Source organism: Sturnus vulgaris, chromosome 23, assembly GCF_052056855.1.
Source record: "Sturnus vulgaris isolate bStuVul1 chromosome 23, bStuVul1.hap1, whole genome shotgun sequence".
Lineage (NCBI taxonomy): Eukaryota > Metazoa > Chordata > Aves > Passeriformes > Sturnidae > Sturnus > Sturnus vulgaris.
The window spans coordinates 5,906,919-5,927,190 of record NC_142265.1 but is presented as its reverse complement, the minus strand read 5'-3'; the positions used below and the strand labels follow the sequence as shown (position 1 = coordinate 5,927,190).

General features: G+C 44.5%; 2 protein-coding genes across 2 annotated transcripts in view; both read left to right on the top strand.

Moving 5' to 3' along the window:
• UBASH3B (ubiquitin associated and SH3 domain containing B) overlaps positions 1-5,197 on the top strand; it is a 61,760-nt gene extending 56,563 nt beyond the window's left edge. Inside the window, exons 12-14 of the mRNA XM_088177756.1 lie at positions 975-1,081; positions 1,962-2,071; positions 2,855-5,197. Of these exons, the coding sequence (XP_088033882.1) occupies positions 975-1,081; positions 1,962-2,071; positions 2,855-2,992 (355 nt within the window). The 3' untranslated portion in view covers positions 2,993-5,197. The remainder of the gene's footprint in view (positions 1-974; positions 1,082-1,961; positions 2,072-2,854) is intronic.
• Positions 5,198-8,727: 3,530 nt separating this feature from the next.
• On the top strand, positions 8,728-20,014 carry CRTAM (cytotoxic and regulatory T cell molecule). Its single transcript, XM_088177769.1, has 11 exons — positions 8,728-8,779; positions 11,362-11,514; positions 12,863-13,015; positions 13,190-13,321; positions 15,679-15,849; positions 16,243-16,788; positions 17,725-17,787; positions 18,238-18,342; positions 18,812-18,958; positions 19,098-19,181; positions 19,295-20,014. The coding sequence occupies exons 1-11, from the start codon at positions 8,728-8,730 to the stop codon at positions 19,453-19,455; spliced, it is 1,767 nt and encodes a 588-aa protein (XP_088033895.1). The 3' UTR covers positions 19,456-20,014.
• The last annotated feature ends 258 nt before the right edge of the window (positions 20,015-20,272 follow it).

Here is a 20,272-nt window from a genome sequence, read left to right as displayed (position 1 = left end):
CATCAAACAGGATGGAAGGGATCTCATGCAGCTCCATGGGACACCTCCCACTGTCCCCGGCTGCTCCAAGCCCTGTCCAGCCTGGACGCTTTCCTGTGCTCAGGAAAGTCCCCAGTTCCCCTCAGATGCAGAAGTCCCTAACAGGGGATTTTCCTGACAGGCAGCTAAATTGGAATTTCATCTCCCCTGCACCATCTCAGCAGCTTTCCTGGGATGTGCCAAGAGCTAAAATCATCAGGTGTTCATTGATGCTCATGGAGAGCAGAGGGACAGGAGCTGAAAGGATTTACCCTGAGCTCTGAACTCACGGACCCAAGGCTTAAACACAGATTTAGACAGGATTTAAATCACAGATTTAGGTGATTTTAGACATCCTCGTGTCTCTCAGGTGTTCAGAGAGTCCTCAAAGGGTTTGGGTTGGAAGGGACCTTAAAGCTCATCCCATTCCAGCCCCTGCCATGGGCAGGGACACCTTCCCCTATCCCAGGGTGTTCCAAGCCCCATCCAGCCTGGCCTGGGACACTTCCAGGGATCCAGGGGCAGCCACAGCTTCTCTGGGCACCCTGTGCCAGCCCTGCCCACCCTCCCAGGAGGGAATTTTTCCCCCAAACCAGCCCAGCTCAGCCCAGAGCAGCATCTCCAGTGCAGAAGGAACAGGAGCACACTCGGAGTGTCAGAGGCTGCCTCCATGGGCTGGTCCCCAGCAGAGGAAGCTCTTCACATTTCCCCAAATATCTCCATGCAGGAATGGTCAACAAATCACTCTTGAAGTTTAGAGATCACCACAGTCCCCCCCCAGTTCTGGATTTTTAGGATCAGTTTAAGAACACATACTTCCAGATGAATCACGATTTGCACTTTGAATTTTTTTTTTTTTGCTTTTGCCATTTACTGGATGTGTTTTTCTCCTCACAGAGCTTGCACTTGGAATTCTTTATTTTTACAATTTACTGGATGTGTTTTTCTCCTCACAGACCTCATATTCCTGTCAGCAAGTTGGTGGTTTCAGAGTCCTATGATACCTACATAAGCAGAAGCTACCAAGTAACAAAGGAAATCATCAGTGAATGTAAAGGCAAAGGTGAGTGCTGCAGAGGGGCTGAAAATTCCAGTATTGAATTCCAGCATTCCTGAGCAATCTTTCTCTCTTAGGGGATGAATTCCCACACTTGTATCTCTCTCCCAGAAGCACTGCAAAGTCCTGCACCAGAACTATCATTTCAGATACACTCACCTTATAAGAGAGGGCCATAAAGTTAAATAGCAGAATTATTTTAGGGATTCTGACCCAATGGCAGCTGTTTCCCATGGGAATAAATGAATTATTTGCCCTCTGCTGTGTATTCCCAACATTAAATGGGGCATTTTCCCTCCCCTCTCCGAGTTCCTTCTCCAAATTATATTCCCATAAAGACCTTATTGTTCTCCAAACACAATATTGATTTTTTTTAAAAAAATCCCTAGCTGTTATTGTTCATCCACAACGTTCTGAGAATTCCTAAATTCTGGTGTTGTCACTGATTTTATCTCACTGACCTGCCTCTGCATTCTAAGCTTTGATTTTAATGGTTTGCACACAAAATTCAAAAGCACAGTGGGGCATTGCTTGTAAAAAGATCTCGGAAATGGAAATGTAAAGCTGCCACTGTGGAAAGCCAGCAAGTGAAATTAAAGTGTTTGTTGTAATAGGAATTAATTTTTGCGTAGGCAAAAAGCATCTGCTTCCCAACACAGCTGAAATCTCACTGGAATTCTTGTTTTCTCCAGAAAGCATTTTTAAACCATTACCCTGAAATTGAGAAATGCTCTAAACGTGTTAACAAATCACATTTTCCCCTCCATTCACAGTTTGATGTGTTGTTATACCATTAAATGTTTTACATGGCTGCCTGATCTTGGGCACCAACCCCTAAATGTGGCTTTACCTCCCTCCTCAGCCTGTGTTTGTCATTTTATTGCAGGAAATAACATCCTGATCGTGGCTCATGCATCCTCCCTGGAGGCCTGTACCTGCCAGCTCCAAGGGCTGTCACCTCAGAACTCCAAGGATTTTGTGCAGATGGTCCGAAAGGTAAATGGCAGCAAGGAGCAGAGCCCTGGCTCTGCAGAGAGAAAAATCAATTTACAACGTGCTGGGGCAGGCTCTGCTCTGAGTTTCACTCATTTCAGGAGTCAGGAGGGTGAAGGAGAAGGGGTTGAGAGGCTGGGACAGGGTGTGGGGTCAGGTGTCCACCTGAGATGGGTTTGTAGGGATTTTTTTGTGCTTTGTGGGGTCAGGTGTCCACCTGAGATGGGTTTGCAGGGATTTTGTGCTTTGTGGGTACCAGGAGCTGTGCAGGGAGCCCCAAATCCCTCCAGCACAGTAAGAAGGGCACTTCAACCCTACAGCACTTCCCCTTCTCACCTAAAGAGATGTTAACCACCAAAAGGCTGGAAATTAAAATGGGTTTTTTAACTTCCTCTCCTTCCCTGCCCTCTGCCAGCCTTGCAGAGGCTCCCTGGGATATTCAGGGTTTACCTGGGAACCCCTGAGCTGCAGGAACATCCCTATTTCCCCCAGAGCTGTGCTGGTTTGGGACCACACTGGGTTTGAGCTGGTCCCTATTTAAACCTACATTCCATTTAAAACTACATTCCATTCAAAACCACATTTTTAGCCCACATCCCGAGGGTATAATCTGGTTTTGCACAGGCAGTGGTGCACAGTCTGTCAATCACCATCTGAGAATGGACTTTGGGAGGGGGAAAGAGAGAAAAAGGGTGAAATTCTGGAGTAGCACAGCAGGGCTTCATCCCTTGGGATTGCCCAGCCCAGTCCTTGCTTTTTGCCTTAATTCCATCTCTCTCCTCACAGATTCCCTACCTGGGCTTTTGCTCCTGTGAAGAACTGGGGGACACTGGTGTTTGGCAGCTCACAGACCCTCCCATCCTCCCTCTCACACATGGACCAACTGGAGGCTTTAACTGGAGAGAAACCCTCCTGCAGGAATAGGGAAAAGCCCAGCAAGGACAACCCATGGCCTTTCCCAGCGTTGGAGAATGTTTCTTCTTCTTTGTGTTTTATTGACAGCAGGAAAAAATCCCTCACCACGTGTCCAGTGGGTCACTCAAAGCATATCTCACACAGCCACAGCCAGGCCAAAAGTCTCATTTACAGCAAAAGGGGTTTGATTTGAAAAGGGGGAAAAAAAAAAATAAAAATGCAGCTTGAGGCTCTTTCACAGCACAGAGTCAGCTCAGGGTTGGTTTCCCCACCTTGAAGGGAGCTCTGGTGACACTTTCACTGCCACCTGCAGCAGGGTAGGAACAATGAGCCCTGTGTCAGGCAGGATGCTGGGGTTGTTTTCTCACTGCTATTTTTGCAAAGCATCTGCAGGCTTGTTCAGCACCTCGTGCTTGCTCCACTCCCAGCCCCCAAACCCTCAGCACCTTCCATAAAAATCAAATTTCCAGGCTGGAAATGAGTCCAGCATTGCCTCTGCAGGATGAACCAGGTCAATCCTCTCCTCTGCCTGAGCAGACAGAGATGGGAGTGCCCAAAATGTGTTGGATATTGTGCAGAGATTGGTTGATGTTGAGGAAAATTCCGAATTTCACATCAGTTACAGGTGAAGTTTGAGCATGAAAAGTCAGTGCAACAAAAGGTGGGATGAATTTCTTTGAAGTGGAGATAAAAGAAGCCTTTTCCAACCAAACCTGAGGGATTTAGAAAGTTCAGATTTGGGATTTTAGTCCTTTATTTTGGTTATTGAAATCCACCTGTGTTCCCAGATGTCTTGGGGTGACTGTATGATGCCTATATCCCCAAATCGTCTGTTCTGTTGGTGTTGAATATTAAATTCTGCAACTTTAAGACTGGTTCCAGGAGTGAAAGGGCGGGGGGGGGAAGAAGACACCAGACACAGCCTCAAAGGTTTGTGCTGTTGAAATTCCCTTCAGAAGGTTTGGAAAAGGGGTTTTCCCTTTTGTACTGGGATTTTTTGTGCTGGCCATACACCCAGCAGTGACTTTGTGTCCCTTTGGCAGTCCTGGTGAGATTGTGCAGCCAGCAGGTTGCTCCAGGAGTGATGGGATGAAAAAGCTGCTGGAATTCAGCTGGAATTCTGAGTGCTTTGCTTCCTTCCCCTTCATTCCCAAGTGCCATCTGTCATAAAGACAAAGCAGCCAAAAATTCCCCAGCACACTTCAATTTAGGAACAGCATTTAATGCTATTTGTCCAGGGAGGGAAGGGTTGGGATGTGGGGGAAATTGGAAAAGGAGAGTTTCCATCTCTAAATTAGAGATCTTTGGGTTCACAAGGGGGATCCTCTTGGTGCCAGAGCCTGCAGGATGCTAAAAGCATCCCAAATGCTCCACAGTGGGTATTTATAGCATAAAGTGGCATCAGAGCAGGGGGTTTTAGGATCAGAATTATTCAAAATTATCAGCCTTGGGTCAAAAAGTTGCTGCAGGCACTTCAGGCTTGCTGTCAGCAGGTATTAAAAATGAGTTTAAATGGGATGAAAGAGATTTAGGCACACTCTTTTTTGGTTTGGGCCACAAGTTTGAGTATTCCCAGAAACAGAATCATCCCAGAACGGTTTGGGTTGGAAAAGACCTTAAAGCTCCTGCAGCTCCAGGAGCAGGGACAGACCAGGCTGGCCTTGGACACTTGCAGGGATGGGGCAGCCTCAGCTGCAGATGGAAAACATAAAACACAAAAAGCAGAAAGCAGCAGCCAGGGCAGGCTGGGGTGTGGCAGGAGAGACTTTGTGCCATCCTTGCCCAGCTCTGCCTCTGCTCAAAGCTCGATGCCCTCCTTGGAAAGGGGTGAGAGGAGTCAACACTGGCCACATTTGGTGTTGATTCATCATAGAAAAAATCAACTTTTGGCTGCTGTTCTGGTGGATTTTCCCTTTGGGCAGAGCTGCTGTCACCTCCTTCAAGCTGCCACAAGAAGCAAGGAGTGACAAACTGCAATTCCCTCTTCCCAAAAGAGGTGAAATAATTGGGGTGGAACAAACCCCGAGGGGCTGAGGTGAGTTTGGAGCAGAGCAGAGCCCATCCTGGCCAATATCCCACAGGAATATTCCCTTATTTCTACCTTTAGGACTGTCTAACACACCTTAGGCCACTCATAAGTGCTTTATTATAGCAGGGATGGAACTGAAAAGTCAGGGAGAAAATTTAGGACAGGGCAGGAAAAAAAAAACAAAACCCAACCTGCCCATGTGTGGTTTTGTCGCTGTCAGGTTAATTTTGAATTGTCATTTAAACTATTTTTGGCTGTGTACAGACATTCTGAAGAGAATTTCTGGCTTGTTTTCCTCCATGCAAAAAAAGTTTAAAATTAAATATTTGACAATCATACAAAAAAAAAAAAAAAATCGGTTGCTGAGGCGTGTGAATTCTCCAGATTTTTTTGTTTCATGCCAGCAAGGTACAAATTGGGGCAAGAAATATTGTTATATTTTAATATTTATTGCCTGTAGGAAGAGTGGAGGCTGCTCAGATCCTGCTGGAGTTGAGTGAATTAAAAGGAGTTTCTTTTAAACAGAGAGGGAGCAAAAGCTGAATGCACAATTGGAGTGGTGGTAGCTGCTCTTTGATACAGTAATAGAGAAAAGAAGTGTTCTGCTTGAGGAGGTAGATGTTTAAATACTCTTCTTTAAATATATATATATATATTTTTGGATGTTTGGGAAATATTTTGACAATTGTCGTCTTGTCTCGAATTAGGTGTCAAGAATCACAGGGAGAAAAAATTTATTTTCTTCAGCATTTTGAGTTTTCCCTGGGGGGTTTTGTGTTAAGCTGTCTTTTGGGAGGGAAAAAAGTGAAAAAAAAAAAAAAAAAAAAGTTGTTCCTTTTAAATTTATAATCGAGAGGTAAAGAAGGCAAAAGAATTGCTGCTTCACTTTCACCCCACTGCTGCTCATTAATGTGGATTTAATGCCACTCCAGTGTTTTGTCCCTGAACATTCAACTTGATCTCTCCAAAATCTTTTCCTCCACTGTGAGCTGCATCGAATCCCAAGTTTTATTCTGACAGATTTTTTCCTTCTTTCCACAATTAAGGAAAAAAAGCTGCAAACCTGCCAGGAATAAATGGTTAATTTTCATAATTTGCTTAGAAAAAGACAATCATTAAATTGACATTACACTCGAATCAACAGAGCTTTGCTTTTTTTATGCAAAATGAGGATCCAGACCGTGATAATTTCAGAAAAAAATTGGTATTTCCCTTTTCAGTCCGACTGAGCAGTTTCAGACAGAAGTTGGCTGAGGCCGGGAGCCTCCTGCTGTGATCAAATTCTGGTTAATTTAATGAGAGTGGTGATTTTTATCCCCAAATAATGGCTCTGGTTTGTGGTTTGGGTTCGTTTCTGTAAAAAGAGACCCAGAGGAAATGATTTTGAAATCACAAATGGGAGTGAGGGGGGAGCAGACGTGCTTGGGATGGGGATCAATGAACAAAATAAATGTAATTAACAGTGGCTGCGATTGGCAAAGGCTCTGAATCACTTCTTGCTGCTCCCCACTCCCTCAAATTCCTTCCCCAGGGAATCTTCAAACCCATAACAGAAAATCCTCAGCCAGTTCCTTTCTTCTTTCCCATGAAAATGCATTTTCTGAACTTTTCTCTCCACGACATCTCTTCAGACTTGATGTTACCAACAGCTCCTTTTTTTGTTTGTTTGTTTTATTTCATTTTCAACCTGTTGTATCATTCTGTTTATTACGGTTTTTGGTTTTTTTATTTCGTGTGAGCAGATTGTATTTATTTGAGGAAAAAAAAATGTTTGCTGTTTAAAAAAAACCCAATAATTGTATTGCCAAAAATAGCTGTAATTACCTGTGACATCTGTATTTTTTTATTTTGGGGGTGGGGCAGGCAGGGGGGTGGGTGGTTGTTTTTAATCTCAGTTTTGAGTGCTAACAACTGTTAAAACAACCACTGCATTTTAATTTGCTTCTCACATTAAATGGAATTCTCAGAAGTCAGACAAAAAGATCTCATAGGTGATTCAATAAAGATGCCAAGCACCCTTCCTATTTCAGATTTCCTCTGGAGTGTGCAGGAATTTTGAGCTGCAGTTTTTCTTTTCCTGAGGCTGAAATTCATTCACTTGACAGCAGATGGCACAAAATGCTCTCAGCTCTGGTTTTCCATGCTCGGGGATGGGATTTTCCCTCTGGATTCAGTTTTTCCCTCTGGATTCAGTTTTTCCCCGGAGTTATTTCACTCTCAGGTTTGGATGTGAGGAATTGAAGGCACAACTTTCAAACCAAACTTACTTTTCCAACACATCTTTCTTAATCTGGATTTTTGAATCCAACCAGAGTTTTATCTTTCAACCCAGCTGCTTTAAATTCATGACCTGCAGCTCTGTTTTCCAGTAAAATTGTTTAATAATGATGAACACAAAAGCCACAGCTTTTATCAACCAAATATCCACTGAGTGATGCATTTCCCTACATCTGAAAGTTTCATGGAAACAGGTCCTAATAAATCAGGAATAAAGCACACAATGTGTATAATTAACCATTTTGTCCCCTCAAGCACCCACAGGTTTTAAACCATAATTATCTCATCAAATTCAGTTTATTTTGACAGTAAAACTGTCCACACCAAATTCTGAGCAGTTGCAAAGGAGGGTCAGAAGAGGATCTGCCAGAATTTCTTTTTTGGAAATCACAAATCCTAAGATGGATAAATGTGATGTCAGTGCTTATCACACACCTGGGGTGACACAAACCTGCAATAATCAGACCTGCAAGGGGACAGGGGAAACCCAAATCGTGTCCCCTGCTGATGTCCCCATCCCTCCTCCCTGCAGAGCCACAAAGGCCAGGCAGAAATTCCCTTTTCCCATTTTCTGCAGCATCCCTGCAGGCAGAGCCAGCCAAAAACCCCCCGGGCCAACAGCACAGAGTGACTTTGCTGTAATGGAGAGATGTCAAATGGGTTTTCAGGCACATCCACCACCTAAGTGCTGCCACCCTGGGCACCTCCTCATCTTGGGGAATGAAATCCTGTGGCACCACAGCAGCAGGGTGACCCCAAATCATTATTTCTCTAATCATCATAACAGCAGGGTGACCCCAAACCCATATTCTGTAATCCCTTCCCATCACAGAGCAGGGTGATCCCAAACCCATATTTCTCTAATATTTTACCATCACAGCATCAGGGTGACCCCAAATCATTATTTCTCTCATCTCTTCCCATCACAGCATTAGGGTGATCCCAAACCCATATTTCTCTAATCTTTTACCATCACAGAGCAGGGTGACCCCAAATCATTATTTCTCTCATCTTTTACCATCACAGCAGCAGGGTGATCCCAAACCCATATTTCTCTACCATCACAGCATCAGGGTGACTCCAAACTCGTATTTCCCTATTTTTTTTACCATCACAGCATCAGGGTGACCCCAAACCCATATTTCTCTAATTTTTTACCTTCTCCCCCTCCGTGCATCCCTCCCTGAGCTGAGCCTGGCAGGGCTGGCGTGGTGAAATCCCAAGTCCCCCGGTGCTGTCACCCACCAGTTCCTTCGGAGGGACCCGTGAGGTCACTGATTTCTCAGCACACACCAACACAGAGGAAACACGAGGTGGGGACAGAGGAGAGACCCCGGGGTGATGAAGTCACGGTAAATGTGCTCCCCCCGTGCTGAAAAGGGACCTGTGGTGGCAGCAGCCCCGCAGAGGGAGGAAGCCAAGCCCAGCTCAGCACAGCATGACCGTCCTCAGGGTGCTGCTCACCCTCCTGCCTCTGCTCCTGCTGCAAGGTAAGCCCGGGCTCAGCTCCTTCCAGCTCTCCTTTCCAGTCCAGCTGGCAAAACTCTGCTCCCAGAGCTCCAGCTGTTGGTCTCTGGGTGACAAAATAATATTGTCACCTCATTCCCAAAGCTCGCTGGCTCCTAAAGCCAGGATCAGTAAGATCGAGTCTGGCAGCTTGAGGTGACAAAGCATTGGGGTATCAGGAGATTCTGCCTTAAATTTGGGCAGAGGATCTCAGCTTGCTTTGCCTGGGTCAGAAATCCACGTGTGTTCATGCATTGTGTAAAAAGAGGCTGATAGAAATCAGAACAATTTAAGGAGAACTTGCAAAATACTTTGAAAAAGAAAAGCACTTTGGATGCTCAATCTCCTCAGCCCTGCTAGAGGAGGCAGCTCCTCTGGATCTGCTGTAATTCAGACACAGGAGAGGGTGACAGGATCATGTCTGACTGTGTCAAACGGAGGAGGATCTAACAGAAGATCCAAGGAAGGAATGAAGGAGCAAGGCAGGAATCCACACCCAGGATCCCTGCAGGCTTCACTCCTGACCTCCAGGAGAAATGGATGCACGATCCTGGGGCTGGAGCAATATTCCCTCTCCCGCCTTCACAAACTCTGCAGCAGAAGCTGCTGCAGGGCTGCTGCTGATAATTTGCTAATTCCCAGTACAACCCCCTTCCCTATTTCACACGGACTCCTGCACGATGAATTTGTAGCTGCTGCCTTGGCTTCCAGAATTAATTCAGCTCCATTCACTGGTCAGCAGCCAGAAGAAAAACAACTCATGAAATGAGGTTGATTTTGGGTTACAGGCTCACAGATAACTGCACCAAAACTAACTCATGAAATGAGGTTGATTTTGGGTTACAGGCTCACAGATAACTGCACCAAAACTAACTCATGAAATGAGGTTGATTTTGGGTTAGAGGCTCACAGATAGCTCTGCACCAAAACTAACCCATGAAATGAGGTTGATTTTGGGTTAGAGGCTCACAGATAGCTCTGCACTGATGCTCAGTGCAAGTCTCAGTGCAAGGAGCTCTCAGTCACTTCCTGGGGGCTCCAAGAATAGCAACCAGGGTAGAACCACTCTGCTCAGTGCCTCCTGCAATTCCCAGCACGAAATTGCTGCCTTTTCCTGCCCAGAAGGTGGATCTTGATGGCAGAGTGGTTTTTGCAGGTGGGATCCCCATGGCACAAAAGCCACCACCCCTGGAGCTGCCATGGGGGGACATCTCCCACATTTAGTGACCACAGTGGCTGCAGAGCAGAGCCCCTGTGCAGGGGAGAGCTGCTTTGTGAGTAATACTCTGAATAAATAAATTTCCAGTGGTCTCCCATGGAAATTACCTTTCTGCCCCGGTTTGGAAAAGCAAGCAACACCTCTTCCTGCTCAGCCTCACCGCTCTCACCCCCAAAGGTGTGATGTGCCAGACCCCAGGCTGCTGCTGGGGACAGGAAACCATCACGGGGACAGAAATACCCGAGGGGGCTGTGGAAAACCACAGACAACCCCCAGCTGCCTCTAAACAACTCTCACCTCCTGCCACAGCTCCTCTCAAGGACAGGCACAGCCACCGTCCCCATGAGAAACTGCCCTTGCAGGGACACAAGGCTGATTCCAGAGGTGCAAAAATCAGCTCCAGAAAAAAAAAAACCAAACAAACAAACCTTCATTTCTGAGCGATTTAAATTTTATAAGAATGTTAAAATCTTCCCCGAAGCCCAGAAAGATTCATTTCCCCAAACTGCAGTGGGAACTGGCAGCCAGCAGCTACCTGGAAAATCAAATCAAAACACACAAAACAGGAATGAAAACAAAACTCTGCTGCTGCCTATTTGCTTAACTCCAAGCCAGGCACCGATCTTTGTATTCTCCAGGGCATGGAGAAGGCAATTCATTCCAGGTCATCAAATATTTTCACAAAGTGTTTTATCTGCCTTCGAATGTCTGGAGAGAAAAAATCCATTTTACTGCCCGCCTGTGAAATGAGCTGGGAGAAGAGAGAGTGAAATTTCATTTTAGTAACCTGTGCCAGGTCAGGTTTGGTGGTTTTTTCAAAAGAAGTTTCATTTCTGAATAAAAAAACCTCATTTTTAGAGGTGTTGGGAAATGATTCACTGCTCAGTCACACACTGAGCAAATCAGGTTCAACAGCTCCAGAATGGAACATAAAATCAGAGAATGGTTTGGGTTGGAAGGCACCTTAAATAATTTAGGTATAATAATGGAATACGTGAAAATGGAATGTTTGTGTTTAAATATAGGGAGAGAGTGCATGAAATGGGTCTGCTTCACTTCTTTGCTGGCTAATAGTGAAATGCTTTCTTGGCTAATAACTAAAACTGGTTTAATAATAAAATCTGGTCGTGCTGGCAGGTGAAGATCCCAAACCTTTGTCACACAGTGCCTGTGATAACCTGTCCAATGACAATAATTTATTTATATCCCTACAACCATACTGGCAATGTAGAAATACTTAAAAAAAAAATTGCAAAAAAGAAAAATTAACACATTACTTTGTGCAAAACATCACTGCTTTGCTTTGTGTCACCATCCCCACTTGTTTTTTCCCCTGGTGTGTGGCAGGGGGGTTTCCAGGGGCTCCTGGTGACTCTGTGACTCTGAAGGAAGGAGAAAACCTAAAACTTTCCTGTACCTTCAGCACCCTCAGCAGCAACAACTCTACCCTGCAGTGGTTAAACCCTAAAGGTTTCACCATTTTCTTCAATGCTCAGCGGGGTAAGTGTGAAACCCCAGCGTGGTGACATTTCCCTCCAGGGCTGGGGACACTGAGCTGGCCAGGGGGGCTCTGGGGGGGCTGGAGCTGGGTCTGAATCCTTTGGATCCTTTTTGTCCCTTCCTGGGCACCAGAAACTGATGGGTTTTGGGGCTACCTAAAAACAGAGAGCAGGCAAAATTAAGGGAATAAAAAGCAGTTCTAGGAATTGAATTATTCAGGTACATTTAGGGCAGACAAACCAAAATGGACAATGGGTCCCGGGTTTGCACACTTTGATAAGTTTGGGCCATTTGCATTTTGGGGGTTCATCTTCCAATTCCAGCTCCAGGTAATGAAGTCATTTACCCCAAGTTTGCTGCCCCCAACTCCCTTTTGTTTCCATCTCTCAGGCCTGAGGCAGTGAGGTGTCCTTGATTGCCAGGGGAAATGGGGCTGATCCATTTGGAATTGGAGCTGTTGTGACCCAGCCTGTGCTGCTGGGACATCCAGGCTCCCCAAATCCCCTGCTGCAGTCAAATAATCTGATTATTTACTAACTGGAGGAAATCACTCTCCATCACTTATCTCCATGTATTTATGCTCTTAGGATTTTTTGTTCTCAGTATTTTTTCCCACAGAGGTAGGCAATTTCTTAGGGGTAGGGAAGGAACTGAGTGTCCATTGGAGCAACACCCACAAGGGCTGGAGTTCCCAAAGCATTTGGATCCTGGAGAACATTTAATATTTTCCTTTTGCAATGCAAAGGAAAGTTTCTCCCCCTTGTTTAGGGAGAAACCAAACCTGGCACTGCACATGGAGGTTTTGATTCTTCATCTGAGTCACCACTGGGAGCCTCTGTCACATTGCTTCTCCAAAGAACCACTTTGGGAATCAGTTCCCTCCAGTTTGATCTACAAATAAAGTCTTACATGAGTCTTACAGCATGATGGTCTCAAAATCCTTTCATATTTAATCCAGAAATTGCTGGAATTTCCTTCCAGCTCAGTATTTTATCAAAACTTCAGCTTAAAAAAAAAAATTGAAATAAAAAGAGAGTTTTTGAGGTCTCCTTCCCCCGATGATTGTACAAACCCCCAGTTTCAGTTTAATTTAAGGGCAGAAAGTTGCATTTTCTGTGCTGCAATTGTAGGAGAAGTTCATGGACTTGTTGGGCTGACCCTGAGGGCTCCTGTAAATTATGCAGCAGGAGGAAAGAATTAAAGAAAATCGAGAGAAAAGGAGAGTAGAGGTGCCCTAGGAGATGCTTTCATTGAAAACTTGACTTTTTAAAACGCCATACAATAAAAACTCTCCTCATGCTTTGACTTCCTCTTCTGAACCAACCCCCGTGGTTTCTTTCCCTTGCAGTTTTAAGAGACCAGAGGTACAAACTCCTGCATTACTCCAAGGATGAATTATCCATCCAGCTGTCCAACGTGACAGTGCAGGATGAAGGAATTTACAGCTGCTTCTACTACAGCAGGCACTTCCAAAGCAAGAAGCAGAAGGTGGAGATTTTGGGTAAATTATTTTTTTTTTCAGAGGAGCAGACACAGATCCAGCTCCTCAAATCAAAACCTGCATTTTTCCATGGCGCTCAACACATAATTTTGCTTTTAGCTCAGTCCCCTCCAATAATCTCATAAAAACGAGTAGAAAATGCCCTTAAACTGATCCTAAATCTTCCTGCTGCAGCTGCTCCTTCCCATCCAGTGCTGGAAGTGTCCCAGGATGCAGGAAAAGGCATCAAACTCTCCTGCTACACCCAGGGGAGCAAACCCCAGCCCCAGATTTCCTGGCTGTTGGACAATGGGATAGAGCTCTCAGGTAAGAGTTAAAAAAACAGGGTTAAGCACTAAAATTTGTTTTTATCAGTTTTTGGGGTGGTTTAAAGATAGTGGAGGTGAAATATCAGCTGGGTCTGCCACTCATCCCTCCAGCTTGGTGCAGGTCTGGGGAGCAGTCAAAATTCTACAGGGATAAAATAAACCCAAATCCCTGGAATTTCAGCACTAAATTCTACAGGGATAAAAGGAACCCAAAATCCTGGAACCTCAGCACTGAATTCCAGTGGAATAAAATGAACCCAAACCCCTGGAACCTCAGCACTGAATTCCACAGGGATAAAATAAACCCAAAATCCTGGAACCTGAGCACTGAATTTCACCCAGATAAAATGAACCAAAACCCCTGGAACTTCAGCACTGAATTCCACTGGGAACCTCAGCACCAATTTCCACTAGGATAAAATAAACAAAAAAATGAATTCCACTGGGATAAAATAAACTCCAAATCCTGGAACCTCAGAACCTCAGAACTGAATTCCAGTGGAATAAAAAAAACCCCAAATCCTGGAATTTCAGCACTAAATTTCAGTGGAATAAAATAAACCCAAATCCCTGGAATTTCAGAACTGAATTCCAGTGGAATAAAATAAACCCAAATCCCTGGAATTTCAGCACTAAATTCTGCAGGGATAAAATAAACCCCAAATCCTGGAACCTCAGCTCTAAATTTCAGTGGAATAAAAGAAACCAAATAATCCTGGAACCTCAGCACTGAATTCCACTGGGATCAAACAAACCCCAAATCCTGGAGCCACGATTTGCAAAGCCCCAGCAGCTTTTCTTCTCCTTTAACCTGTCTGTTACACAAATAACTGCCATTCTAACAGTGCTATAAATAGAATTCTTCTAAAAATCACTGCCTGAGCAGCTCCAGTGCACATCTGTATCAAAATATGAGAACAACACTCACAGATGCAAATGGCTTTTCTTTCACACATCAACAAGCTCTTCCTTGTGTTTTGCATCATCAAACAACGGATTTAAAGGTGAAGCTGTCACCTCCCCTGCCCCAAGATGGTTTATTTTTAAATAGATAAAATCAGAGCTCTAGAAAACAGCAGAGATTTGTGTTTTCTGGCCTGAATGTAGATAGAAATTAGAGTTAAAAATAAAAATAAATCGGGTTGGCAGATAGATGGGTATTAATGAAAAAAGGTGCTCTAGAGCAGTGGAAAAGCAGCTTTTAAAATCCTGCCTGTGTTTGGGAAGAGTTGGCTGTGAGGGTCTGGGGAATCAGAAAAACCTCAATATGTCCCCCTTGATTTTTTATCTCTGTTTCTCTGTTTTTTTTCTAAAACCAGGGGGTTCCCCAATCCTGAGACCACCCTGAAAAAGTGAATTTTTTGTGACATCACAACTCACAGTTCTGACTCTAAACACCTCCTTCAAGCCAGCAATGCATTTCTCCAACATTTTAACAAAAACCTCTCCTTATCTTTACCTCCTCCTTGCCTTGGGAGCAGAGGAAATACCTGAGCTGTCACCTCACACCCCCAGCAAAGCCCCCAGGGCCTGAGCTGGGTTGGTTTATTTGGGGCTGGCTTTCAGAGCAGCAAGAGGTTGGAGACACAAATTTAATTGTTTGAAAGATAAAAAAATTATTGCCTTAATCCACTATTTCTCAACTTTCTGCATGTGTATTTCTCCATTTTTTGAAGGCTTGGAGTAACTCTCCATCCTCCCCCTTCCATTCCCAGCTTTAATCACTTCCTGCAAATATTTACACTAATCAGAAAATAGTTAATAAATCTTAATTATTGGCAACACCACAGTTGCACCAGGGCTCAGCAGGGGCAAACCAGCTGTAATTACTGAGCTGGTGCTGACAAAGATGATTTCCTTCCCAGCAAAACCACTCTGAAATCCTTTTGGAGCTCTTGGGGATGGCAAAGAGGGTTGAGAAATGCTGATCTGTAAAGGTTCATTTGGAAATAGGGGATTTCTTTCATTTAAGGGTAACAGAAAAAGGGGAAGAATCAGAACCTCTGCATTATAAACAGAAATATTTGTGCCCTCCAGGTAAATATCTGGAACACCTCCCTGTCCACCAGGGCTGTTCAAGCACATCTCTGGCCACATCAAATACTTTCTTTTTCCATATCACCAGTTTACCTGGAGGACTGGGAATCACATCAGACTCCCCCCAGTTCCTTGTGGCAAGGCAAGGAATCCTCGTGTTTAACTTCCAGCAGCTGGGAAAGGGGAAGAGTCAAACCTGTGCTGTAGGAGAGATGGAGAACAGGATTTCAGGGTGATAAAAATGCTTTTATTTATTGCTCTGGGCTAGAAACCCTCATTTTTTTTTTATTTTTTTTTTTTTTTCCCAACGGGTGACAGGTGACACCAGGCACCAGCTGGGAGCTGATGGGAAGAAATGGAGCACAAGCAGCACCCTGAGGATCCTCAGCTACAGCCCCCAGGTGACAGCCAGCTGCATCCTCCAGCACCCTGCACTCAGGGGACAGAGGCTGATGGCATCTCTCCACTTCCAGGACCTCCCCAGCCCAGGTACTGCAGCTCTGCCTCTCCAATTCCACTGCCCTCAGGTGTGAAAATGATGCAGACACACCCAGGAGCCCAGAGTCTGTGACTTTGCATATGGGATCTGCTTTTAAAGGAGGAATTTGGGACAAAAAGGGTTCGGACATGTTCTCGGTGGCAGATCTGAGCAGCAGCGCCTGCCCCAAGCTCCCCAAGGAAAAATGTTTCGTTTTATTCCTCATTTCAGAGCAGCAAATATATTCTGAGGGCAGGAAAGCTGAGGGACTGAAACTGAAACCCTGGATCAGACAGAAAACCCAAACAATGCAGAGCATGGGGCAGGGCAGGGTGCCTTTTCAAGGATCTGTTCTGTGGCAAAGCCTCTTCTGACTTTTGTCGTTTTTGGGGGGGTTTATTTAGGCTGCAACCAACCAACCAGACTTTCAGAGGGTGCAGAAGGTCCCAACCCTTCAGAGAATCCAGCAGCTCCCAGTTCTCCAGAGAATCCAGCAGGTACCAGCCCTTCTTCATCTCCTAAAGATCCAGAAGATTCCAGTCCCTCTGCATCCCCAAAAGATGCAAAAGTTCCCAGCCCCTCTGCATCTCCAGAGAGTACAGAAGTTTCCAGCCTTTCTGTATTCCCAAAAGATCCAGTAATTTCCAACCCTTCTGCATCTCCAAAATATCCAGAAGTTTCCAGTCCTTCTGCATCCCCAAAAGATCCAGAAGTTTCCAGTCCCTCTGCATCTCCAGAGAATCCAGGAGTTTCCAGCCCTTCTGCATCCCCAGAAGTTCCAGAAGTTTCCAGCCCTTCTTTATCCCCAAAAGATCCAGAAGTTTCCAGCCCTTCTTTATCCCCAAAAGATGCAGAAGTTTCCAGCCCTTCTTTATCCCCAAAAGATGCAGAAGTTTCCAGCTCAGCACCAACACCAGCCCAGCCAAACCTCCCAGATGTCACATCTACCGGTGAGTTTATCAAACTGAATTTCTCGAACCTGAAATCATAAATACAGAAATGCTGCCGGGCACAACCCCGTGGCACAGAGGAGTGCGGGACACAGAGCACAGCACTCGCTGCTCGTTCTCTCCATTTCCCAGCTCTGCAAGCAGCCCAAATCCCTGTCCTTGGGGGAAGGAGGGCACAGCCAGGCTGGGATGCTCCGGGTGGGCTGCACTAGATGGCACTGTGCAACAACTCTTCATCAGCCTGCACTTCCCAAACTCGGGAGGTTTTTTTTTTAATTTGTTTTGGATTTTTTTTTTTTTCTGGCACAATCAAAAGCTCCACAACCCAAATAAATCGCCCAAAACCTCACCAAGAGTTTTTTTGCACAGCAGTGACAAATCTGCTGCTTTAGACATGTCCAAGCTCTTGGTTTCTGTTGGTTTAAAAGTGATATATCAGTGATTGCAGACAGCATAAAATTAATAAATCCTGATAAATACAGTCTGATAAATCCAGACACGTGTCAGGACAACGTCCACGGAAAGGGAACCTGAATCTCTTAAAAGGGGATGGAACCAGAGGGGATTTCAGGTCCATTCCAAGCCAAACCACTCTGGAATTCTGTGGCTTTTACTGAGTGTGAAAAGGAAAGGAAAATCTCTTATTAATGCAAAGTTTTACAACATTTCACAGCATTGCAGATCAAAAGTTAATGGCTATATATACATTTATATATTACATATTATATATAATTATACCTAAGGATGAATTGTCTGTGTCCATAAGAAATCACACCATCATTTCAGCACTGCAGATCGAAATTAATGGTTATATGTATGTATATATTATATATAATTTTATATATATATATATATTTATATATTATATATAATTATACCTAAGGATGAATTGTCTGTGTCCACAAGAAATCAGAGCTGACCTCTCTGTCTGCACAGGGCCTGAAGAAACAACAACAGCAGAAGAATTGGGAGTTTCATCGACTTCTGGAAGTTTCAATGGTAAGAAATTTCCTCACCAGACACTGGGGGTGGTGGCAAAGGACAGGGTTTGTCAGGAAAAGAGGAATCAAGGACAGGAATAGCAAAATATCTGCTGCAAGCAGAAGGATTTCTGCTCATTGCTGGTTTTTCAGGCAAGAGGAGCAAACTGATGGACAGGGAAAGTTCCAAAATAACCAAGCTCTGCTTGGTTTTAATTTGGCTGTAAATTGTTTCTCTAACGATGTGTTAATAAAGATAATAAATTTAAATACAATTAAATAATTAATAAAATAAAATGCCAAGCGTTTTAAACAATAAAATACAAAGAGTAAAATTAAATGCAGAGTTAGGGAAGTGAACACAGACCTTATATCAGGGGCAGTACCTGCAGCCCTGAAGCTGCTGGGGAAATGAACATTTCTTAAACATCCCTCCAGAGAAATTTTGTTCTCCTTTCCCTTCCTCCAGGGACTGAAGCAGCACCCAGTGGAAATGGCACTGAGGAGGAACCTGCCAGGACAGAGGTGCCAGCACCGTGTGAAAATACCACAGGGATTTGCACCCCAACCCTCGGTATGGACACCTGAGTGAGTTCCCAAACCTGCCCTGAGCTTCCTGATTGTCCCCGAGCACAAACCCCTCCAAATCTTCTGACAGGTTAATCCTCTAACCCTGAGACCTCTAACCCACAGAAACCTGTAACACCCCAAAAAAATAAAAAATAATTTTTTTATATAAAAAAATAACAGCTAAATTTTGCTGTTTGCTATGCCAAAGCACAAGCCCTCCACGTTCAATCAGTTCTTGTTCATCCCACAAAAAACTTGACCTCACATCCTAAAGTAAAGTCCAAGATTTAATGAATGTGAGTTCAATATTCACAAAATGAATTCATTATTCACATTCAGGTGAATTATTCACATTCAGGTGAATTCTTCACCATTCATTGGGTGAATTCTGCTCTCTCACCATTTCCATCCAGATGAAATCATTCTTGTGTTCATTACCAGACACAATTTAACAACATAAATCTCTGTTCCAGAGCAAGATCCTGAATCCAAGAGCTTTGTAAAGAAGGAGAAGAACCTCCTGCTGCCCATGCTGGTGGCTGCTCTGATTTTTGTGCTGCTCATCATTGTCCTGCTTTTCATGGTGAAGCTGAAAAAAGCCCACGGGGTGTGGAAGAGAGGTGAGGTTTGGAATTGTTGGCTCAAGAAATCCCTATTTTATAACTTTTCTCTCGGGATTTTTATGCTCAAGGCAGAGGGTGAGAAAGAATCATGGGGAAAAAAAATCTCATTCTGTAATTCAATTTGTTTTTTCTACAGAAAATGATGTTTCAGAGCAGACACTGGAGAGTTATAAATCCAGATCTAACGAAGACAGTCCAGGCCATGAGAGGAATGGACAAGGTAAAAAACTTTAATTAACAGAAATAATTCTTGTTTTATTTAATTGCTGCCGACGGTGGCCAGAGCAGGTGGCAGCCATTAATAATAATTAATAAATATGTGTTGTGTTTTAGCTGTAAATCCCAAATCCAACATGCAATATGTAACAGAAGAGCACGTGGAAACCCCAGAGAAGAATCCAGAAACCCCAGAGAAGAATCCAGAAACCCCAGAGAACAATCCAGTGGCAATAAGTGAGAAAATATTTCAGTGTGGAAGGGAGACAGATGTATAACTGTGGAAAAGGGGCAGGAAACTGCAGTTTGCTGATATTTGTATTCAAGTTTTCCAGGATTTTGATTTCAAGGAGCAGAAGGCACAAAGAGCTCCATCCCAAAGCCACCTGGGGCTGGTTTTGTCACCCAGCAGGGCAGGGAGATGGGACTGGAAACCTGGACTGAGTCCCCTGGAACCCTCAGGGGATTTCAGGAGCCACTGCCACCAACAGCTCATCCCCCCAAACAGGGGCCTGGGAAAACACCCAGCCCCAATAAAGAGATTTAAGATTGGTTTTGTCACCTCCTCTGTGACACCAGGGAATCCCAGGTGCTACAAACCAACTGTGGCTTTTATTTTCTCCCTGTGTGTCATCCCAATCATGAATTTCCAGCTGCATTGAACCAAGCAACCTGATGTCCAAAGGGTTAAATTAAATTAAATACAACAGGAATCCAACCCAAATTATTCTATGATTTGAGGATTCTGTGAAGTCTCCAGATGTTCCACATGGGACTGCCCAAATCCTGGGGTCAGGGCAGCAGAGAGCTGGGAGTTCTCCAGGACTTTACAGGAATGAATCCCTAAAATAAAGGAAATGTGAATTACAACGATTTTTGTCATTTGCAGACTCATGGAATAGTTGAGGTGGGAAGGGAGCTCTGGAGATCACCCAGAGCCACCCCCAGGCCATGCAGGGTCACACCTGGAGCAGGGACACAGGGACACATCCAGGTGGGGTTGGGATGGCCCCAAATGAGGAATCCAAAACAGCCCTGGGCAGCTCAGAGCTCTGCCAACTCCATGGAAGGAAGTTCTTCCCCTCCACTTCCTCC